The sequence below is a fragment of the Centruroides sculpturatus genome, unplaced genomic scaffold (genome assembly GCF_000671375.1).
Source record: "Centruroides sculpturatus isolate CEXI.00-Female unplaced genomic scaffold, Cexi_2.0 scaffold2441, whole genome shotgun sequence".
Classification (NCBI taxonomy): domain Eukaryota; kingdom Metazoa; phylum Arthropoda; class Arachnida; order Scorpiones; family Buthidae; genus Centruroides; species Centruroides sculpturatus.
Window position 1 is genome coordinate 6,807 of NW_019386614.1, and position 24,763 is coordinate 31,569.

Sequence of the window (24,763 nt, forward strand, 5' to 3'; positions counted from 1 at the left end):
TCAGGTATATTCTTCTTATATCCGAAGAAAACTAAGATGTAATGCATAATACTATATCCAAAAGAACTAAAGAAAATTAAGATTACCTTAAATAGAAGCAAATTCTTATGGATAGTGTTAACATAGTTTCGTTTAATTTCGATTAATCTTCGTAAATAGAATAGAAGAAGCTTTCTTTTACAGTAAAAATGATAAATTGAGATTAATGGTACTATTGTATAAAATAGAAAAAATATATTTTTCAAACAATCGAGAAAAAAACCGCAGTTATAAATGGAATGTATATCAACAGAAACTTTATAGATTGTTGTCATTATTGTAATTAACAATATTGTCATGTCGTAAAGTGTAAAGCGTTTTTCCAGTTTCAATCCCCAAAATGACATACTTTTCAGCAATGGATTCCACGATTCTTCCAAATTCACGTCATGTTCATCCAATCCTCTTACAAGTTCTGAACTCATTTTTCCAAATTTTCCGATGATGCAAGTAATTTTGATTCTATAAATTATAAAAAAAATATACACACATATATATATTAATAAAAATAAATAGCTTACTATATAAAATAATACCTTGTTACGATAATTCTCTGTACTTATAAACAGTGTCTATCTATCCAAATGGAGATATGTATCAAATACAGTATATACCTTTTGTACAAACGGAAATGAGTAAATAATTTCTTCGATTAATCGATTGATATATTGTTAAATATTCAAAATATATAATTACATTTTAATCAATAGTAAAAAATATTGATCAATTTATAATTATACACCAAAATCTGAAGAATAGAAGTTTCGTTGTAATACTCGTATGTTTTCAATTTAAACCTAAAACTTTGTTCGTGTTGACAGTCAGATCACTATCAACACGAACCAGAACTATCTTTACGCATGGGCCTGATGAGCACTTGCCCGTGGGCCCCACGAGCATAGGGCCCAATACTAATCTCTGTATGTTAACCCTTCAATACACCTTGTATCATATATGACGTATACCGATCAAAGGCGTATGGTTTACAATTTCTTTTAATAAGAGATTAAAAAATCTTTTTTAATCATGTAGATAATTTTATTTATACATTTTCATAGCTTTCGGGGAGGGAATAATAGCTTATATTAGTGAATATATTAGAGATATAGACATTGGTGTACTTGAGAAAAAATGTTGGCGGTCTTCAGATTTTCAAAAGTCACATGTAGGTAAAATAAACGTCCTCATGTTATATTTCATTATTGATAACTTTATAGCATTTTAATAACTATGTGTATATTTATTTCAGATTCAGTGAAGAAAGTAGTTAAAATAAAATGTCTCTAAAATCATAGCTTTTGATATTTGTCTCTGCTGTCGTTTGCATCGATTGACGAAAGATTTAATTGAAAAGGTTTCAGTTTATGCGATATAGTTTGAGTAAACGTTGAGGCTAAAAAACATGGTTCAGGTATCAAATTAATACTCTTGCCCAAAGTTACCATGGAGGAAACAAAGTTAACATCCCTGTTAACTTTAGCTCGAGTGAACTTTTGGGCTGCAATTTGAAAAGATTATAGGACCTATAAATTCCCACTGTCGTCCCCGTCTGCCTGTCCTTTTTTAATCTCGAGAACGGAGTTAGACGAAAACCGACACCAGATCTGGTACCCTCGCGTACAGGAAGTCCCAATTAACTATATACGAACTTTCGATGCAAACTGGAAGTCCAGTTATTTCAACTCAAAAATTTTCCCCTGATATGAGTTAGATGACTGCATAACTGTTGCTAACAGGAAAAATATTATAACAGGTGCAAGATACTACTAATTTGAGGTGAAGAGCATATATTTGAAATTAAATAAATTAAAAATATGATTAAAAATTTTAGTCCGACATTGTGAAGATGTCACAATAAATAATTGCTCGTTTGTTTTGCACTTTCATTTTTATGAATACTGAGATCAATAAATGTAAATTTTAGTTACTAAGATCACTGTTTTTATCACTCTCGCCCATTCAATCTCACTAAATCCCACCTATTCAAAAGTCCAATAAAATTAAAAATCAACAATCTTTGTCCAAGTTATGTGTATAAATTAAATGGAAATAAATAAAAGTGCAGTATGTTATGTATTGTTATATTCTTCATTTCTTAAAGTAATGAAAAATGTAAGTATATTTAGTCAAAACTGCATACATTAGAATCTCGTTTTAACGGATCAAATGAAAGTAATTTTACCTCCATTTAACGGATCCGTAACTGGAAAATAACGGATTTTTTCTACCCCCCGTCTACTGTATGCTGCGCGGATTTTTTTTTTATCAATGTTTAATTAATATTTAGATATTTACGAATATTGAATTTTAAAAAAAAATGCATTGAACGCGGAGCAAAATACATGCGTAATCGTCATGGCTAACGTTGCATTCGCGCGTCAGCGCCCTGATATAGCGCATTGGTTAATAGCGGGAAGCTACTTCCAGTCCAAGTGTAGAGACGAAATTTACAAAGGCCATATAGTCTTTTCAAACGCTGAAAACCTTTCTGAAGATTTTTATCATAAAGGAACACGCTGTACTGTACATGACATTGCTAGCATCGAGCGGTTGCCCAATGGGTAGAAAAGCGGCACCGAAACAAACCAAGTGGACTAGTTTTTCAACAAATCATGAAGTCAAATGAGGTGCTAATGAGCATACATACTGTACTTTTCTCTTTTTTTATGCTTACAGTATATATAATTGCTGACAGATTTGTCGTACAGTACCGTACATACAATATAATGAACGATCTTCTAACATACGTCTTTCTATACAGTGAATAATTTCAAGTAGAGGCATTTCTTATATGTACGGAGTTAAAAAACGGAAATTTTTTCGATTTTCCTGGGTGTGCAGGAAATCCGTTGTTCGCGATGTAAATTAACTGATTCTGTGAACAACGGCGATTTTCGGTTGCCCGAGAGATCCGTTGAAACAAAATTCTACTGTATTTAGCATATTTTCGTATGAATCACTGCATTATATGCACTTAAAATTTGAATAATTCTAGTCGCTTTAAACAGTGGTCACCTAGCTATTTCCAGCCACGCAGGTAACTGCAACTGCAACCAAAGAGAGTTGCACACGTCTTTGATGTAGTCACATCGTTCGATGACGTTGCAAGATGANTTTTTTCGGAGGGCCCAAATGCCCGAGTTTTATGTAACGCTATGGAACTTGCCCGAGTTATCTCGGGTTTTAAAGATTGCAGCATTACTTCTTGCCGCCTGCAGATGGCTGTGATTGGTCATCTATATTCAGCAAACGAAATCAACAACGCAGTTAAGGAGACAAATTCCCTGACTTTTTGACAATTTTCGACAAATTCCCTGACTTTTTGACAATTTTTGACAAATTCCCTGACTTTCCCTGACTTTTTCAAAAAATAATGAAAATCCCTGACTTTCCCTGATTTTCCCTGACTTTCCAGGTGCGTAGGAACCCTGAAAATATGTTCATAATATAAATATGATATAAGATAATCTTGTATAAATAATTTATCTAGAATATTTACTGTAACACCACATTATATTGCTAGATAGATAGACTAGTAGCACTAAGTTGGTTATGTGATAAAACTTGTTTATTTCTTACAAAACTTTAGAGCTTTTTGTAAAACAGTTCGACGGGATACAAATCCGGATAACGGTGATGACAGCCCCGGACAATTTCTCTTCGTCGATAGACTCTACGTTGTACAGATGATGCTATCAACGGGATAATGCATTCACTATTAGTAGCGTGAGGCGAGAAGCATGGGCACAAAACTGTCTTGATAGAGTGGTACTGTTAGAGAAGTCTTTTCTATGAAAGACTTTCAAAGGATACTGTCTTGGTGAAAAATGGCTTTTATGTGCTTAAGTTTCGAGCTTTTTAAAGGGTTTGTATCCTCGATTGGGCATTGAGATTGATCTCAGTCCACCTTTTCTCTTTTCTCAATTATTCCCTTGCAAGGACTATTCAGAACCGAATTCGGGGACTGGACACTGATGGAGATGTTTGTTGAATTGTCGCGGTTTCCGCTCATAACTCAAAGTGAAGGGTTTTGAAAACCCTGGCATAAATATTGAGAGCTGCATTCACGAACGAGTTGTAAAAATACGTATGTTTGTATAGCCGTCGGAATGAGAGGTCGAATTCCACGTTTGACACTCCTTTCTTTTCTTTACAAAACATTTTTAAAATAACTTTTAGTGAGGGATTTTTCCTCTAAACAGTTCACGATCAAGCATATTTCATTATTACATATAGTATTAATTTCATATAAACTTTACCCAACCTTGAAATATGTTTAAAATTAGTAATTTCGTTGCCTTTCCTTGTCAGTCAAGATAAATGAAAGCTTAATTAATAAACGTGAAAATATCAATAAGTAATTTTAAAAGCAGAAACTATTTTACTATAGCCTGTATAAGAAACAGTTCGCGAATAAAAGAATTATAAACATTTAAAATAATGAAGCGATGTTGTGTTTATTTATATAAATATGACTTCAATACAATAACTTATGATAGGTGTGGTTTGTAGAAATGCACCATTGAAAATACCTCATGCGCGATAACAATGTAAGGAATGTAAATGCGCGTAAACACTTTAATCTAGGTCAGTGATGGCGAACCCGTGACCGTCACGATGATTTCAAAATACCCACATTGAATGTTCGTCTATTTAACGAATAATTAGGGAAAAGAGGTGCAACTATCCCCGAAACTATTCCGTTAAATCGAATGCATCCTAAAAGCATGTATTAATAACGAACCTAAAATGTGCAAGACGTGTTAAAATATTATTATAATGTATAAGTATGAATAAAAGAATAGCATTATGTATATTCAGTAATTTATATTCATTAGCTTGTTGCTCCGACCTTTTAGTATGCTCTATTCGCGAATTTAAAAAGTTTTAAATTTTTTCCATGAGAAAGAGAAATACAGTGCCTGTTATATGGAGGGCTATCTACTGCATTAAGTATTTATAAATTAATTTAAAAATATAATGTACCAGTATTTTAAAACACCGCAAATGCAAAGTTGCCATTTTGGAGGTTTATCTCCAGGTTGAAAAGTTTTTTCTTGTATAGGAGATAATTTGGAGGTGAGTTATATTTAGAATTTGTTTATGCGGGCAATTGTTTGTGTTATTAAAAAAATTGTTGTAAATTAATAGAACACAAAACCGAAAGTAGAACTTATCTTCGATGTAATTTTAATTTATTGCCATTGGCAGCATCAGCAGCAGATAGAAGACATTTAATGAGAAACTGATGACTCTATAATGTTAATTATTTAAATAATTTTCTTTAAACTCGTTCCGCTTTGAATATTCGATATTTTGAATGATATAGTAGTTGTAGTTACTGCTATTATCTAGATGTTTAAACTGTTATGAGTTTCGAAAAATGTGAAGGCTTAATTAGAAGTATTTTCTATCATACTTAAAAGTTTTTGAAGGTAATAAACTCTATATTTGAACATAAGATTTTATACAAAACGGCAACGCTGTGAAGCATATGTAGTGTGAAAGCAGGATCCTAAAGTTGTCCTGAAAAATCTTAAAAAGCAAAAATTTTATGATGGAGAAGAAAATTATATGTGCATAAAACAGTTATTTCTTAAAATGAAATTTTTTAAAAATCAAAAATGTATCTATAATTGTCCATATTTAGTTCAAATTATTTTAACTTGGAGGGCTTTGGGAAGGTTTTCTAAGCGCAATTATCGTGCCACCTTTAAATGCAATTTAAGACAATGTTAATTGCTTTTCTTATGTAAATGAAAATTACAGTATTAATTGAAATAACTATTGTTGTAGCCTGTTGCTGTTTAAGGAACAGCCGTGCTGTTTTATTTAATTCACAAAAAATATAGACAAATAAAATGAGGTTAAGTGACAAGTAAAATGGTGATAGAATGTTTACAAACTCAACTTTAAAGCACTTGATTTTTTCAGCATAAATTTAATTATAGGTTTAAGTGTACCGTGAGATAAAGAAAAACGTTGAAAAACACTGCCTTAAATGAAACATTTGGGCGATCTTCCTAGGGAGAGATACCTTCCGGGAGGTCTTTTTATGGGTAACTAGCTCCTATTCAGGCATTTACAGACGTGGAGAAAACCCGGAAAACTCCACGTGGCCGGGCAGTCCTGGCGAGGAGCGAACCTACGACTGGACTCCAAGTGGTTAGGAAACGGAACCGCTTGGCCACTGGTGAACACTTATGGTATGACTATGTATATAATTTAGTAGCGTGATCACGCCGCGCTGAGAACTGGTAGTAGTTAGCCAACAGGCTGGCCACGTGTAGTTTTCCGGGTTTTCTTCACTTTTGTAACACCTGAATAGAAGCCAATTTCTCATAAAAGTCCTCCCAGGAGGCATCCCCTCAACAGATCTCGTTGTCATAACCAAATAAACCAAATAATCGTTAACAAACAATCCTCAATAAATTTTAATTTAGAATTAAACACGCTTATTATAGCTCTATGTAGTGGGTGGTAAGTTGACTCTGCTTGGTCATTGTAGGACTTTCTTTTTCAAGGACTCCGACCAAATTTTCTCGGCAGTTATAGAGGCCAATTCCTATTTTAACATCCTTTAGCAGCCTAATTTTATAGTAGGTATCACACCACCATTCAAATCTACAGCAACAACTATTTCTTTCATATCATTTCTGTATACATATCCCTCCTCTGTTAATATCAAATCTCCCCTTCAGGAAGTCTCTGACACCATAAGGGCTTTCTCTAATTCTGGACTGTTTGTTGTTGGGGACTTCAACTCCAAGTATCACTGTGGTTTTCTCCCAGGGAGGATCCAAGGAGCCGGGCTCTGTGGGAAGTAATAGACGAATGCACCTCTTTTCGCTCAACTCTAGCCCCCTCCCCATCTTCTCTAGCTCTCAGGGGGAAGCTAGATAGATGTATGCCTTTGTAACGAAGAGCTTTTCAATAAAATTAAAACCTACTATACTATGAATGTCATCAGAGAGAGTGATCACAATTATATATTCAGTGAGGAAGTTCCGAAGGGCAACATACGTACTACATGTAAAACTAATTGGGACCTATATGAACATATAGTCTATATGGCCCCTTTGCTAACATTGAAACCACTTCTGATTTGGATCGGCTTATAGACAACCTGAACAAAATCTTACAATATGCCTACGAGGCAACCACTATTTCTGAAACTAATGCAACCAAATTTTAGTGGTGGAATTCTGTCCTCAGCAACCTTCGCTTCAGCCAGAGTTTGCGCAAAGCCAAACGCAAATTCCACAGAGAACAAGACCCAGATTGTGGAATAACTCAGCTGCTCACAGGTCATGGGAACTTTACCTTCTACCTTCTCCGTTACCTGGGGAAGGATTCAAGTCTCTGCGACTGCCCCATCCAAGAAGAGGACACTCCTACCCACATGGTATTTCTTTGTGTGAAACACAAGACAGCACGGCAACAACTTGTGCACATTATCTTAAACTGTGGGCTTCACTGACCCTGCAAGATGGAGGACATCTTTAGGAAAAAGATTACCTTTGAAGCCCTCACCTCTTTCGCAAAAGCCACGTGTTCCACATCGAACGAGTGAAGCATCTTCAATACTTACTTATTAGACTGAATTTTTGGTAATGTACGCGAAGACACACTGTATTCCTTTTCTTTATGCCTTATTGTGATAGATTAATCGGAGGTATATTTGTATGTATTCTAGCATGCTAAGTGTTGTTCACCAAACGGGAAAGCACCTCCAACTGTCAATCTGCGTCACTGGTTTTGTTAACGCAATTTCATTGTTATTTCTCCTTTTATTATGTTCACACTGTTGGAGTATTTGAAGGAATATGTGTGTTATCATAAGTGTATACATTACACTGGGGAAACACCTCAAAATGTTAGTTTTCATTGCTAGTAATGTACGCGCATTTACACTGTAATGTAATATCCAATTTTGCTTTGTGATTTCGCGTTGTTGTTGTCTTATTGTTTGTGTATTTTTTATTATATGTTTTTGTTTCAACTATTTTACATTTTTTGGTACCTGCGACAACCATGAACTTCCTCCTTTACTAATTTTCTTATACTCCATTTTCCCTTTTTCCACTTAATTCCTTACTCTTCTCTTTTCCCTCTACTTACTTTTTATAGGCTATACTAAAAGGTAAGGCCATCTAAACTTTGTTTTTGTATGTTTATTATATAATTAGTTGAGTTGATTTCCTTGATTATTTTTAAAACAGAAAGCTGACAAAACACGCTTGTCACATAATACTGGTTGCACTTTAGAACTTCAGTTATTCTCTTCTCTGCTAAAGTAATCGTCGTACTTAACATTTTTAAAACATATCGATGAAGAATTTTAAAATATTTTTTAATATTTCAGGTAAACTTTTAAAATTTAATAGCTTATTTTTTATTTTAAGATAATTCTACCTTAATTCTTTATTGTTATTGCTTACTGTACTTTTTCTTATGATTATTATTTTTTATCCTACCGGATAAAGGGAAATCGCTGATTGTCCAATAAAGTTAAATTAAATTATTGTTCATTACACTAATGAATATCATAAATTACATATATTGCTAATACTGTATATAGATATATCTAAGATACTTTTACCGTTATGTCAAGCAGAAACGGATCTGCACATAAGGTAAACAAGCTATTACTTAGGGCCTCGCGTTATGAGTCTATCTATAGCTTAGAGATTGAGAAACTTTTTCCGAAGATGAGTTAAAATTAAATTCAAAATTTAATAACTGTAAATCGGGAGTCAAATACATTTTTCTATCCGAGGTTTATACTTACTGACGTTTAAAACTTTACACTTTACACTTTAGTTTATACTTACTGTTAGTGGACTCTGCTTTCACATAATATATGCAAGGTTTTATATTTGATATATTTCAAAACTTTGCATATATTATAGCTAATGCTTTCTAAATATATATCTAAATACTTTAAATATTCAATGCCGACAGCCTAAAGTCGTCGCGCGAATTACTGCATCAAGGATTTGCCAATACTGGCTTAGGGCCTCCTCACATTTTTACATGTGTTGAGGGGAAGGCCCACTATTTATTATAGATTATTGCCAAAACAAATCTAAGTCCAGCCCTGACGTCAAAGTTTTCTTATTTCAATTCGTCTTACATTTTCAATGTTTTAATCAAAGTAATTATTTAAAGTTAAATATTTTTTTAATCTAATGAAGTGTTTATTTATAGTTGCAACTTTTCTTCTCTTATCAATAAGTGGAGTGATACCAAAATCGAAGAAAGGTTTTTCGTGTAACGATGATTCCATTCGATATCCTTATCTAGGAGATACTATAACTCCCATCCAATTATTCACTATTTTACTATTTTTTCCTACAACAGTAGTACGTGTTATATATTTTAATTTTATTTCACTTTAAATTTCATCAAGTAACAGGTTTTTGTCTTATACTTTAGATTATTTTAAACGAGTTAAATTATCCTTCAACGCAGAGAGTTGTCAAATCCAGTATCAAATATTATCTGATAGGATTCCTTTACGTATATGCTATAACAGAAGTGCTGAAACATTATGTTACGGGACTTCGTCCCCATTTTTTACACACGTGTATGCCAGAATGGTCAAATATAAATTGCTCGATAAGGTAAAATATTCCTAATTATATCTCAGCAATGATGTTTTTGGCTTTATATATTTCATACTTTATTTTTAGCGACACCATTTCTCAATTCATCTGCACTGGATCCTCTCATCTAGTTCATTCAGATATATATAAATCGTTTCCCTCCGGACATTCCTCACTTTCTTGTTTTGCTCTGGTTTTTCTTAAAGTAAGTTAAAGTAAAATGATTTTATATGCGAGTATCATTCTTTGCATTAATTTTTAAATTTTTTTTTCAGAAATATTGCAAACGGATAAAGATAAATCACTTGTATTGGTTAATTTTTCTATCGTTTCTCCTATGGACTCTGGGTTGCTGTATAACTCGTATTTATGACCATCGTCATCATTGGTGGGATGTTGTTGGAGGGATGTCACTGGGAATAATAACTGGTTGGTTTATGGTAAATAAATTCAATAGTTTAATATTTTAATCTATAAAATTTTCGGTTATCCGACTTTTCAATTATCCGACCAACCCCAGTCCCCAATTGAGTCGGATAATTGATGCTCTGCAACACATAGAATATAGTACTTGCCTATATGGAGTGTAGTTGTGTTTCCCCTGTATATCGTACTTTTCCCGTTAGCAATAGAGTCGTGTCGGTTATGTATCCAACTCTTTTTAAAGGAAAATTTTTCAATTGAAATAACGTGACTCGCGGTACAAATCGGAAGTTCATATAAAATTAATTTTATCCTTTTTCTCTTGCGATTTCCATGTCTGGTCTCGACATTCATCTATCTAACTGCTTTCTCGAGATTAAGGAAGGAAAGTGACGGACAAACGACACTGAAAATTTATAGGTCTACAATTTTTTTCAAATTGCAGGTTAATAATTTTTCTATAAACGCGATATTTACGAGAAAATTCGCGAAATAAATACGATTTATTTCGCGATATTTACGATATTTACGTATTTTCTCGTAAATATCGTTTATACAATCTGTTATCAAAATCTAAACACTTTATTGTTACATAAAAGCAATTATTCTAGCATTTTTACAAAGATGCTTTTATTTAAATAAGTCATATGAAATCTTTCGGACGTTAAGGTTAGCAACTTCAATCACTTAAGTGGCCTTCGAAACCTATCCAACAAGGATCACTTTTTAAATTTTAATTAATAGTAAATCGGTATTAGTAGTTATTGACCGTCCTCTCTTCAGGGAGGAGCTCAACGTCTACTTTTAATCGAATTACTTCAACCCCCTTCCGCAACATTCCCTTCTTTCTATCGACCAGCGGTGCGATGGTATTCGAATAGGAAAATTATAAAATACGAGGTTACCGGAGAGAAGAAAATATGATTCAAGTGGTTTTCAGGTGGCCGAGTTTAAATATTTGATCCGTTTCTTCCGAAATTTGATTGGTTGGCAGATTACCGTTTGATATTCGGCTGTAAATTGTAATTTTATAGAGCTAAGATTAGAAAATATTCTGATATCTGAAAAATGTAAGATATATTTTCAATTCCTGTCTACTTGGCCGTTAAATTTGTGCCATTTCGTACCATCCGAGTATGGTGATAAAGTGACACGTATTGTAGGCTGAAATAACCAAACTCTATACGGTTTCCGTTTTGATGTTATATCATAAACTTTCCACTTATAAAATAAAATACTATCTTATGTAAAGGTTTAGTCACACCGAATGCCCAATCTAACGAATTTTAAAAATTCTTTTTTTCTCTACTATATACAATTAAAAAATTTTTTTTAAATGTGTTAGATTGGTCACTCGTTGTGATAAACCCTTTCGTATGATAACTTTTGTAGTTATATAAACAAAATACTAAAATGTAATATAGTAGAAGGGTACGAAATAATTCAATAATCTTAAAGTTTGTTGTTATTTTTAGCCCAGGCAACGTCGGGCTTACCTGCTAGTTTATTATAATTTTAAATTTATTGAAACTGTATTATATTCCATAATCAAAAGAGCACAAATTACAGTTTCTGTCTTCTAAATTCTTAAATAATTCTTAAATTAATTTCTAATTGGTGTCTTTAGTCTATTAATTTACGATACCGATCAGCTTATTAGTACTGTATTACTTGCCAACGAAATTAATTTTTACTTACCGGTTCAGTTATACATAACACAGGAAAAGTATGGTCGTCGGTAAAAAAAATGACTCCTTCCAAGAATTCTACATTTTTGGACCCGAAACACTGAAACGTCGAGAAATGCAAAAAATTTCGTTTTGTTTTTTTCTGTGTGTATGAATGTTTGTATTGTGTGTGGCACGATTTTGTTAATCCTCTTTAAAGCTTAATAATTCCCGTGCTTTTTGTCGAAATTTTCTGAAATTCTGCAGGTATGTTGGTGTATAGCGGATTTACGCTATTAAATTTTGATGGTTAAAAGTCGAGGGATAAGGAGATAAAGCTGCAGTAGAGTCGTCTTAATGACGATTTTAGTTGTTATTTATATTTACAATTTTTTACAAAACTTGTCCCTAGCTAGCCCGAAAATTAAGCTTTTTGCAATTTTATAATAGTTATAAATAGAAAAAAGTTTTAGTAATAAAATATGATAACGAATGGCGTCACACACCCAGTTTTAAATGTTGCCGGGAAAGCTAACAACTCCTTACTGGCTTGTTTAGATTGTAACATCGTAATCGTTTATAATATTTGATTTAAAACCCTAGCGTCATTAACGGAAGGATGAGAGTAATTTACGAAAAGAAGTTGGAATCGTGTCCGGTTTTTAATCCGAATTTTTCCGTTGGTAAGATCAGGAAAATTCGTCATTGTTTTTGAAAAAGCCGTAAAAATTTCTAATTAGAACTTCCGTCTTTAATTAGAATTTCTCCGCTACAATTTTCAAATTTCCCGAAGCGTGAAACATTTCTTGTGAAAAGCGTTAAAATCTGTTAATCGTCTTTTATTTCTTAGACGAATGATTATTTGGGAAACGAATTTGGTAAAGAGAGATTCTTTTCCGGCCATTTCTAGTCGTTATGTTTCACATTTATTTGGCTTTTAGTCTAGAAATAATTTATTCCATTAGTTTTTACAATAAAAGAAAAAGACGAAAATCGTCGTACAGTACATTACGAACAATAAACATCTGCAGAATTACGACAAATTACATTGGAAAGTTGTTCTTACTTTTCGCACATCTCCCGAAGCCGACTTTTCTTCCGGTGTCCGTAGGAGATTGTAAAATTTCCTTATCGCCTTTTGATTAATTGTCTTGGAATATTTTTGATCTCTTTTGAAATTAAGAACAGAATAATTTGCCAAACGTTTCGATTATACGCTATTTTTATACGACGACGGATAACGTTTCGATCTTGCGACCAATCGATGGCACTTTCTCCCGTTTTTAACGACGTCGGCCGTCGTATCTCATCTGAAAGTAATATAATAAAGTCAATTAATAATTAATAATTAATGTATACGATTTCTTACGAAAAGACGGTCGAACTTGCACCGATATCGTCCCGGTCGGACCCCGTAAACATTAAATGGAAAATTGTTCCGCATCCGTCGGTTAGCGAATGTACGATTTTGCCTCGCCCGCGTCACCGTTATCGCCGAATTACTCAAAACGTCTGTGTAAACCTCGTTGTTTTATATAATTTTTATTGTTTGAGATACTTCGGTTTAACGCTACACTCTATTTCATGCCGGTTTCGAAAAGTAATGAACGATGACGTTAAATCTAAGTTTGTCTGTAGGCTGTTACTTTCCTGTCCTTTCCACGTAACGTGCGTTACGTTCCCGACTGTCCGACTGTTATAATATTGTAATCGCGTGATTGATAGTCCGTGTTTTTGGAATCGTAATGTTTTGACACTTCCCAAAAGTAAAAAAAATTGTCACATTGTACGAAAGCATGAATTTTACCGATTAGTTAGTTATTTCGGAGGTTAATACCTTTTTTTTTTATTAATCAGTTACAAGTGATATGTACTATACATACCCAATACCGCCTAGCACAACTGGGTGGTACATAGAGTTATCGTTGTACAAAAGATGATAAATGCGCGTAACAGAAAATGAATGGTATAGGCGGGAGTGTGGCTGTGGTCACTGTCACTACCCGCAACGCGTGGGACTTAACACAATAAGCGGATGGGTGGCTTTCCAGATAACCGACAATATTCAGTATAATTTTTGCACTAAAGTCCGTTTGAAAGATAAGTCAATAAGAGTTTTGAAAGACCTGTAGATTTCTTCATCTTGTAGGAGAAGGCTTTTATTGCATGGCCAATCAATATATTTGTAGCCTAAAATTTGCTGTAACTCATTCCTTTCTTTTTCAACTATAGGGAAGTCGAACAGCTAGTGGTCGCTTCTATTGGTTTTGTTACAAATAGAACATTCATCACTATCAGTGATTTTGAAGCTTTGAAAGCAGCCATGGTTCGTTATAAATTGGGTTGGGTTGTATTATGATCGATTTCGAGCCAATTCATCTTGAAGATACTTTTAATGTCTGGTAAGTATGAGTAAGTTGTTTCATTATGGGAGCTGCCTGAGTCTATAAAGAATCAGTGGCTACCACGCACTGTCGAATGCCTTCTGAATGTCTAAGCTAAGTCCTAATACATATTTATTCCTGTCAAGTAGTGCTTTGATGTTGTTGACTGCCATAGTGATAGCATGAACGGTTGACCTTTGCTTCCTAAAACCATACTGATTGTCACTCAGTAGTTTATTTGAATCAAGATGCCAAGAGAGTCTGTTTGTGAATTAATACCGTAACCACAATGAAAACAGTGCTAACTAATTTACAACACGGCATTTCGGGATAAGTCGGATCACCACCCATCGGAATTGCAGAGCGCTGGAAGAATTTTGTAACCTGCGTGGCAGGTTCGATATGACGATATCTAACCTGCCGCGCTCAATACATGTAAAATTTGTATCCAATGCGGCCAGGAGCGCGATAATAATATAAATGTCGTGTGTTCAAATTAGGCCCGTACAGAATGCACGGGCTTCGAGTCGACCGAGGACAACATCTGTCACTTCTGCATTGACAAACATTAAGAATAAAACGAAGTAATTTTTTTATTAATCAAAAACACCTTGGTCTGTTACCAGTCCGGGAATGCAATTGCCCCGTGTCCGGAGAAATTAGATGAAAGTATGCTTGACAAAGAGGCTAATTTTCAATATTCCCCACTGATATTTCTTGTGTTTATATATAGTCGGGGTAGATGTCAGTTTGTTAATTACGTATAGCTTTAGCTTTTGCCCTTACATATAAGGATTAAATTTTCCCTTGGCTAATATTTCTCGCTTAAGTGATCGAAATTCCCTCACTTTAATTTATAAATTATTGTTGGTTTATTGGTTTGTCTTTCATATAAAACTTTATTCATAAACCGATCCGGATCAAAGTTTGTGCGAGTTTGTGAGTATTACTTAGACCCTAGAAGCGACAGTCGGCCATATACTACCTCAAAACATCGATTCTGAGGTAGTATGTACTGCTGTACTGTACATACATCAGACTCGCTATCGTTACACGTATCGCCATCTATTGGCAAAGAATAATTAAATTCATAGAAAAAGGAAAATACTGTAATTAAAAAAAAACAAATATTATATTCACCGAACGTTCCAGGATATCATCATCGCAGTAATTATTAGAATTAAAAAAGTAGGCGAGAGCGGCGTTAGTTGTTACACGGTGCTCAGAAAGCAGTTTAACAGCATGTTAAACTGTTTTCTGAGCACTTACCGAAGAGGCATCACTTACCGATGAACGTAGTATTTAACACTTACGTCATTCTAACACCACGTGAAATTTGGCGGTAGGAAGAGCTGTTAGAGTAGCGTGATATCTTCGTTTTCATCATTTTCCAAGCTAAAGTAATTTTTTTTTTTTTGTGATTCCCATCTACTTTTGGATAGGATTGCATGGTAAGTTTCCAATAATCTACATGCTTATTAATAGTATACGGTAGTGTAAATATTTAGAGGAGAAGGTGGTATTATGAAACACTGCAGGTATTATGGAACACTGCAGGTATGGAACCACCCCATTTCGAACTGATAATAAAGGCGAACTGTAGCGGATTGTGGCTGAACTGAACTAGGCAGACATCCATAGCAAGGGGAAAACCCGTTTTACTTCAGTTAAACGGTTGTCCGTATTTAATCAGCAAATTTGTTTTTTTCAAAATTCGCAAGTTTTGAATGCTAAGTGAATTTAATTATTTTTAAAATATAAATCGTGTAGTTGTAGGTTCACTGGTGCATGTATTCCGTTCCAGAGACTTAGGGGTACAGTACATATTAATCTGTGTGATTTTCACGTTTTTAAAGTTTGGTGCGGACAGGAATTAAGTTAACCCAAGATGGAAATGTGTGAAATATGGAACCCATTGGTGCTTTTAATATGGAACCTAACTCCCCTGGAGTTCAGTATTACCAGCAAATTCAAACCATAAAATAATGTTTTTACGTTTTATTTTATTTATGAAAACATTTTTTAAATTTAAATACTATCTTAACAAGAAATAAAATGTAAGATAACAATCGAAATAAACATTTTTTTTTCATGAAAAAAAATATCGTCTGCTTACAAAATAGCGAAACTGAGCATGCGCGAAGTGACAGTATCGTCTGGTAAAGTAAATAGTCTACAAGTANTTTAAGATTTAAAAAGTAAAGAATATTTTATGTTATTTTATTCTACATTTCTTTACAAAGCTATATTTAATTATAATTTTCTTTCAAAGTATATTCATACAATTGAAGAATATTTTGTACTGGGTATGTACTGTACAGTACAGTACATCCACCACACATTTTATTTCACTAAGTATGTTTTAATAATTTTATTTTTAATTTTAGCCCTTATATCGTGACTAGCGATTCAGTATGTAATTGTGATATTAAAAATACATTTAGAAAAGTCTGCGGTTTTTACTGGCTTATCGAACAAACGATACGAATGAACCCTGACTGATTGCCCCTGGAAGTCGGCTTCTTAGAGAAACACAGCTTCCCTATCATCAAATTGTCACGGCACACTACTGATATTTTGACCAGTGCGCTGGGACAAAATACTAAACCTGTAAGTGCGCCGCGGACTGATAAAGTTTGAGAACCACTAACGTAGGTAGAGTTTTCCCTTTTAAAAATAAAAATTCTTATTTATGTTTGGAAGTAATTTTATGCGAAAAAAGTTTTTAATTGTTAGAATAGGGCTAACGTTAATCGCCGCGTTTTTGTATCCTTGCGGGATTTAAATTTACCGATTAAACGTGAAATTATTAGACGTATCCTGGATCTTTCGTGTTTACTCCACAGGCCGATGTTTTTATTTTGTCTTAATTGATTCGAATTTTTACCAACCTCGTTTCTTTCCGATGGAGCGGAATTTTTCCTCCGGGGTTTTGTGGGAGTTGTGTCTTCGCCTCTGAAGTCGACCGGATAGAAACGTTTCTTTTCTTCTTCCTTCGCATCTTCTATGGATCTTTTGCGTTTTCCTCTAATAATACATAATCCTTTATTAGTTTTTCTTATAAAATATCAATTATAAAATCAATCGTATGATTAAAATCTCAAAGAAAAAGGTCTACGATCTCCTTTTCTTTTCTAAATATTTATAGGAAAAAAATATTGATTATCAAATTACGTTATATCGTCTTCTATGAGATTTAATAAATTTTATTCTGTTTTAATTTTCTTTTATTATAATAAAATATTTTAAATTATAAAAGTGTTTTGGCATTCAATTTTATCAAAATATTTAAAATTATTCGCCTGGTTTCAAATTGAATTCGAAATTGAATGATTGTGTGAAAATGAAATTTGAGACGATCGATTCTTCACTTTTTAAATGTTGTATTCTTTAATAATAATAATAAAATTATCTAGAATATATTTAAATAATCATATTTTTTTAATTAATACACAATTAAGACTATACAAAAGAGTCTTTCGATGTCTTTTCTCACACCTCAGGAGAATAACAGTCTTACGGCGAAGGCGACCTTTTATTAGAGTCTACTCATAGTGAGGCGGATGAGCAGCCTCTAATAAAACGTCGACTCCGCCGTAAGACTGTTATTCTCCTGAGGTGTGAGAAAGGACATCGAAAGACTCCTTTGTATGGTCTTAATTGTGAATTAATTTTATAATTATAGTCTTGGTGATTTTATCAAATATTTTTAAATACGTATTAATCGCAAATATCAGATTGTAAGGAAAATTTTTTTAAATGATCAATTAAATCAAAAAACTAACGAGCATTGTTACATGGTCACAATACTCGTCTGCAATTTTTAATCATATTTTCAATGTATTCAATTTAAAATATGACTTCTCTACCTCAAATTAATAGTGATTTGCCCTTGTACTGTACATCATACTTTTTCGTTAGCAATAGAATCTTACCAGTCATCTAATACCTTACAAGAAAAAATTTTTAAATTGAAACCACGTGACTTTCGGTCGTATTAGAAGATTTTTATACAGTTAATCGGGGCCTCCTGCCCCTACCTTTCCATACCTGGTCATGGCTTTCATATATGTAACACTGTTCTCGAGATTAAGAAAGGACAGACAGGCAGACGGACGTCAGTTGGACTATCGGGTTACAATTTTTTCAAATTTCATCCCAATTAAATAAGGAATTAAAAATAGAAAGTTTTAAGCCTTAAATATTTAAAAGCATCAATAACAATATTTTAAAATTGATTATATAAAATTTTTGTGTAAATCGAGGAAAAATGAAAACAAGACTTATAAAAATAGATATTGTTTATTACATTTATCGATTTGTTTATTGATTTTATTTTCTAATTATGAAATGTAAAATGATTCAACTTCCATGTTTTAAAATTCTTATTTAGTTTACATTTATTTTACTTACTTTTATATCATTCGAATTTATATATTTCTTTTAATTATTTAAAAGTTTTTAAGGGTACACGATACTTTCCGAACTGTAAATTTAAATTTTATTCAGCCAGTAAATTTCGCACTGAAACCTTCGTGGCTGCTCTTTTACCCAACCCCTTAATATCTATTCTTTATAAATACAATAAAACATGCATCCAGAGTCCTCCGAAATTCCTAAAAACTACTAGCGAAAGGATCTTTCCTATAACTATTACATAGAGAATTGTCCCTTATCTGTGAGTTACTAAACACGGCAAACGACATTTTTATTATCAAATCGCGTGAATTTGAAATCGACGGACTGAAACATGTTCCTAGAGACTAAACCTTATTACTATATACTGTACTACGTATTTCTTATTGTTTAAAACACTTGGATTTAGCGAAAATTACAGAAAGCGGCCAAAGATGTCACTAAACCGAGATTTGGCCATAATTAGAAATAATTGTTGTATTATCAAAAAAGAAATACCTATCTACATCTTAAGATAAGATGGCGTAAGAGTAGCACTTTTGCGATTTCGCCTTTTTAATGATACTTTACTCCGAAAAGAAGTTTAGATTCGATGTACAGTATTCACTGACTCTTTGAAACGTTCTTAATTAATGAAATAATATTTTGTAGAGTCAGAAAGGAATGTTCTGAAAAGAAAATCCCGGCAAAGCAAGGTGTTCTTAGAAACGGTAGACAAGAGTGGTCGGTGCGGGTTGTGCAGTAAGAGTACGGTGCAAATGATTCCGAAGTAGTAACTGTACGGGTAAGTCACTTGTCCATTGGTTTTTATTGTGCTCTTATACGAGAATAGTAAAACAGTGTTAGTTTTTTATGTTAAAAAAAGTGCTTTACCGAATCTATTATCCGAAAATTTCTATGTCAAAATTTGGCAGGATCGAGTGGCCCGTCCTTATCGTGGCGAAATAATTTGATCGTTATTTTATGAAACTTGATTTTGTGTGTGCGCTTGTTTAGACAGGAAGGATAAAGTTAAACAATTAATTGAAATCGACAAGGTAAATATTATACATTAAGAGGAAAATTCTTTAATTGAACAGGTATGGAAAAAGTACTAATCAAATAACTCTACAAATTAGAAATTCGAGCTAGCTGAAGTCAAACACGTTTAAATAAACGTGTTTGACTTCAGTTAGTGATTAAAGGCGAGGAGATGGAGAGCTAGACAAAGGACACGTGTCTTATTTCCAGAGGGGTCGGACTTAATGAAGATTTTACTGGTTATTAGCATTAGCAATTTCTCTTAAAACTACCCTCAAAGTTAAGCCTTTTGCCGTTTTATAAAAATTAAAAATGTAGAAAGTCTTATAACAGATGGCGCCACACACAATTTTATTTATTGGGATGCAAATTTGAAAAAATTGTAGACCTATAAATTCCCACTGTCGTCCGTCTGTCTGTGTCTTTCCATAATCTCTAGAACGGAGTTATAAAAAAGACGAGACCAGATATCGAAAGCTTAGAGGTAGAAGGCCCTATTAATTATATAAAAGCTTCCGGTTTGCACCAGAAGTCAGGTTATTTCAATTCAAAAATTTTCCTCTGAAAGCAGTTAATACATGACCGGCATGTCTCCATTGATAACGGAAAAGTATGATGTACAGGGACAAGCCACTACTAATTCGTGGCGGAGAGCATATATTTTAAGTTAAATAAATTAAAAACATGATCAAAATTGCAGTCCGGCATTGTGATCATGTCACAATAAATAACTACTCGCTATGATTAATAATATGCAGTAAAAGAAAATTAAATCTCACTACAGCCGGGAAAGTTTAAAGTCTTTTGACCTAGGTGAAAGCACATCATCGGCCACGTTTTCATCCCCGATCTGCTAAGCGGGCGGTTTTGGTATTTTCTTATTTTCAAGAATAATAACCCACCCCTATGCCTTCTTCTCATTCCAATTTGGGTTCATGTACTGTACATCTATACTATAAAAGTATAGTATTTAGAGTATCGACGTCGAGAATGTTGAAAAAGTCGACCAGTTTTCGTTGTTTCCTATTTTTCCCAGTAGAAGAGGCAATCATTTGTCCTGTTACGAATGTTTATTTAAGCCAAATTGGAGAACTCTACTCTTGTGGACAGTCAAATTCAGAATATGTTGTTTGAGAAAGAAGTGATAGATACGAAGAAGACATCTTGTACGGTAATTAGGAAGATGACTCAGACGATGACGATGACGACATTGCCATAACAGAAATGGAAGGAGAGGTAAATTCCAGCAGTTTGTCAAATGATGATTGATCTGAGGAAATTAGAAAATTTCCTCAGATCAATAAGGAACAATTATTAATTAATATTTAACAATTTCACACAAAAGTCATCACGTGTAATGCAAAAAAAAGAAACACCAAAACTTATGAAAAAACTTAAAAATGAAAAAAAATTAACTGTGGGTCACAGTCGACCCCAGATGCGAGTTTTAATGAAACTTGCAAAATAAAGCTTTTGACAGAAAATTCGTTTTCGACGTGTTCAATTGAGAGAAAATATTGAAAGTTACGAACGGAAAAATATTACAAACATTTTTGCAAAGAATATAAGACACGGAAACAGGGAATGCGGTTACCGTTGACCCCATGGTAGTACAAGGGTTAATTAGATTAATTGGCTAAAAATATTCTAGTTTCGTCATCGTTATTAATATAATAATTTACTTATTTCAGTTATTTATTACGAGTTTATTATAAATTATCTTATTAAAAATAGAAGAAAACGAAACACGCGACCACTAATTATCGAGTAGTTCCTTTAAAATAAGATATCGGCATAATATTTTAGCGACAATTATTTTTGTTTGTTTTATTAAATGCCATGGGAGATGAGACAATTATTATATTTGTAATAAAATAAAAACTTACATTTTCTCTAGATCCAGAAGACCATAAGCGACGGGTGTATGGAAAGACTTAAACTTGGAGAGTGCCAAAAGTGTTTCTAGTTCGGCTAAACGTTGATCAGATATTCCACTTCTCCTCTCTCTAACAAAAAAATAAAGGAAAATATAGCGTTTATTTGCTCACAGCAACAAGCGGAGTATTTACTTGTGTTTATTTCAAACAAAAATGATTTTTTTCTTATATTGGAATTTTTGAATCTTAAATCCATATTATAAAAAGTTGTTTATTTTCAGGAAATACAGCTACAAAAATCGATTCTTTCTTCTAAAAATTCTTTACATTTAAACAAAACTCCTTAATCAAAGGAAGGTCGTCGCGACAATCCCAATAGTTTCGAACGGGGGGGAAACGAAACAAAAACCTTTCCAACACTAATAAGTAAGACTAAGGAAAGAAACAAATTCGATCATTATTAGAATATTAATTTTATAAAAATTTTAATAGAAAGGATATATTATTATTTAAAATTTCACGGAGAATATTTTAAGTAAATGTTTCGATTGTAATAATAACGGAAAACTTTATTTACAAAATGCCAAATTAAAGTAAGGAAAAAGGCCAACCGGGTTTACAAAATACATTTAAGCGAGTGTTGATTTATAAAAATATGAATATTTTTAGATTTAAAATTTCTATAGCGAATTCAATTAAATCGTAAGTGTCGAACGAATAAAATCAGTGTTTAAAAGCGTGCGAGAGACTTTTATTCGAAAATATTTTTGTCGAAGCTTTCTCTAATACAATCAAAGTTTATTTATAGTTCTAGGTGTTTCTAAATTATTAATAGGATTAACCGCCGCCTGATGGAAAATTTTCCATAAAAATATCGACCGTCACCAAATATTCTCAAGGAATAATAATTTTATTAGCCGCTTCCAACCCATGGAAAAATTTAAGTGATAAATGTTCCCAATTTTACGTCGGAAAATCTCTGTATAACCACGGTCTAACCATATTTTCCGACTAAACCCAGTATTTTTGTAAGTTTAAAAAACGGTAAACCGACATTTTAGAAACTGTCGACTGTAAAAAGAGCAAATAAGGAAACACGCCTTGGAGTGAGCGCCGGATTGGCGTATTTTCTGTACAAAGATACCGTATATTGTGCCGTACACGTCGTACCGCGTACCGTAAGCCGCGAAAGATTACGTGCCGTTTTGTGGGCGTAATGCGCCTATATTAATTAAGTATCGGTCGAAAGGCGAAATAAAGGTAACAATCGACTTTAATTACTTTTATTTTTTGTCGTCGTTTTTCGAAAAGGTAAAATATTGTTTAAAATTGGAAACGTCAAATATAGATTGTATAATTAAGAAAAAGAAGTGGCCGTTTTAACGGAGTTTTACAGTAGTAAAGTTTGCGCCTATTTGCCGTAGTCGAAGTTAAATTCTTCCGAGTTGTTTGATGTGTATTGAGGAAACGATTTGCACGTCGTGTTGACTTAATACGAACCGTTAATGAATTTTCTGGAATTAACAAAGGCGCAGCGCGCTTCCGACTCGACCATTGAAAGCGTCTCTCTGGGCGGCGAATTCATCAATATTGAACTAGCACCGGCGAAACATTTCCTTAATTAGCACGACCTAAATTATCTCATTTTGTCCAATTATTTACAATTAATAAATTAAAGGATTTCATTTTATAACTCACCTATTTAATCGATGGGCAAAGACTTGCGATAAAAGCAAGAAGGTTCCGAGAAGACGAACGGAAAGGAAAATATTCTTTTCTCGGTTCATCTTTCGTCACTTTCTGCAGGAAAGAAGCCGCTCGGTAGAGCAAACGAAAGGAAAATACGGTTAAATAGGAACCCGGACCCTCCTACGCAGCCGGCGCGCCAAACTACATCGCTTCCGTCGACCAATAAACGTGGTCGACGTCACGCCGAAGTGATATTTTTACCAATGAGACTGCGCCGTACTAAAAAGTTTTCTTCAGCCTGTAAAATTACCGGGTTCGTTTATTAAAAATTGAAATGACGTCGACCGTTCTCTGTTTTTTTACCGGTATTTTGTAATTGCGCGCGGGGCGGTGGTGATTTAGATATTCCGGAATTACCGCTTGAAAATGGCGCGATTTTATAATTATTTAGCATCTGAATATTTACATCGAAGTAATAAACGCGAAGGATAGGCTGAGCTGGGTAGGTACAGTACGATCGACTTGGAGTAAATTGATTACATTAAATTGGAATACTACGCTTAATCAAAGGCGGGTCTTTTCGCCTACTTCCGAAGGTAAAGGGGAGGATTTTTTAAATCGCAGAGGTCGTCGGTCACGCGGTAATTCTATGGCATTTACCGTCGACAGTAGAGTATTGTAAAGAGGGATGCGGCTGCAATCGACCGGCACCGACGTTGCAGCGTATTCCGTAGCGGTCATGCGGGTAAGTCTCCCGGGCCACGGGCTTAAAATATCCGTAACATGTTTCGTAATTTACCTTTGGGCCAATTACGGAAAGAGTTACGAACCGGCCGGCTAATTACGTGGGAAGTGATTAAAGGGGATGACATCCCGCCCGCTAATTCTCGATCACGAACGTTTATCCACCTTCTTGTCCTTTTGTAAAAACTTCTTCCACCGATTTTATTCCAATTTTCTTCCTAAGGATGCGGGCCGTCGGCCGTCCGAACCGCTCCCAGTCGAAGAAACGCCGAATTACAAAGGAAAAAACCCAGCTACGTATTTTCTGTTAAAAATGAAAAATGGCGTAAGGAAAATTCTGAGTGTTTAAAATATTTTATGCATTTTCCCTTCTTTTCGACCAATATTTATAATTTAAAATATTTTGAAAAATAACAAAGTTAAATGGGATTTTATTCTTGTTTTTATTAAGTAGTTTTAAATATTAAATTTAAAAAAATTTATTTTAACGGTAAAGAATTTACGGAAACGGTAGTTACGGGCGAGGGCGGGCCAGCCTAGCCGACGAAGAGCCGGCCCGCCCTCGCCCGTAACTACCGTTTCCGTAAATTCTTTACCGTTAAAATAAATTTTTTTAAATTTAATATTTAAAACTACTTAATAAAAACAAGAATAAAATCCCATTTAACTTTGTTATTTTTCAAAATATTTTAAATTATAAATATTGGTCGAAAAGAAGGGAAAACGCATAAAATATTTTAAACACTCAGAATTTTCCTTACGCCATTTTTCATTTTTAACAGAAAATACGTAGCTGGGTTTTTTCCTTTGTAATTCGGCGTTTCTTCGACTGGGAGCGGTTCGGACGGCCGACGGCCCGCATCCTTAGGAAGAAAATTGGAATAAAATCGGTGGAA

General features: G+C 33.8%; 2 protein-coding genes across 2 annotated transcripts; one reads left to right on the plus strand and one right to left on the minus strand.

The window, feature by feature from the left end:
- Nucleotides 1–8,072: 8,072 nt before the first annotated feature.
- On the plus strand, nt 8,073–11,583 carry LOC111615420 (phospholipid phosphatase 1-like). Its single transcript, XM_023356836.1, has 7 exons — nt 8,073–8,182; nt 8,262–8,404; nt 9,250–9,404; nt 9,478–9,665; nt 9,735–9,852; nt 9,923–10,103; nt 11,546–11,583. Exons 2-7 carry the CDS (start codon nt 8,371–8,373, stop codon nt 11,581–11,583), a joined length of 714 nt encoding a protein of 237 aa, XP_023212604.1. The 5' UTR covers nt 8,073–8,182; nt 8,262–8,370.
- Nucleotides 11,584–12,652: 1,069 nt separating this feature from the next.
- On the minus strand, nt 12,653–23,299 carry LOC111615419. The gene is made up of 4 exons (XM_023356835.1): nt 23,133–23,299; nt 21,444–21,563; nt 17,013–17,148; nt 12,653–13,047 (listed from the first exon to the last, which is right to left on the minus strand). The coding sequence occupies exons 1-4, from the start codon at nt 23,219–23,221 to the stop codon at nt 13,021–13,023; spliced, it is 372 nt and encodes a 123-aa protein (XP_023212603.1). The 5' UTR covers nt 23,222–23,299; the 3' UTR covers nt 12,653–13,020.
- Between the last annotated feature and the right edge of the window lie 1,464 nt (nt 23,300–24,763).

Excerpts from the sequence above, each read along its gene's own strand:
- LOC111615420 (XM_023356836.1), top strand. The coding sequence starts at position 8,371 with ATGAAGAATTTTAAAATATTTTTTAATATTTCAG. Across the intron at positions 9,666-9,734 it reads AATATAAATTGCTCGATAAG|CGACACCATTTCTCAATTCA; the intron begins GTAAAATATTCC and ends CTTTATTTTTAG. Across the intron at positions 10,104-11,545 it reads TATGGTAAATAAATTCAATA|CCCAGGCAACGTCGGGCTTA; the intron begins GTTTAATATTTT and ends TGTTATTTTTAG.
- LOC111615419 (XM_023356835.1), bottom strand. The coding sequence starts at position 23,221 with ATGAACCGAGAAAAGAATATTTTCCTTTCCGTTCGTCTTCTCGGAACC. Across the intron at positions 21,564-23,132 it reads TTTGCCCATCGATTAAATAG|AGAGAGGAGAAGTGGAATAT; the intron begins GTGAGTTATAAA and ends TTTTTTTGTTAG. Across the intron at positions 17,149-21,443 it reads CTTCTGGATCTAGAGAAAAT|AGGAAAACGCAAAAGATCCA; the intron begins GTAAGTTTTTAT and ends ATGTATTATTAG.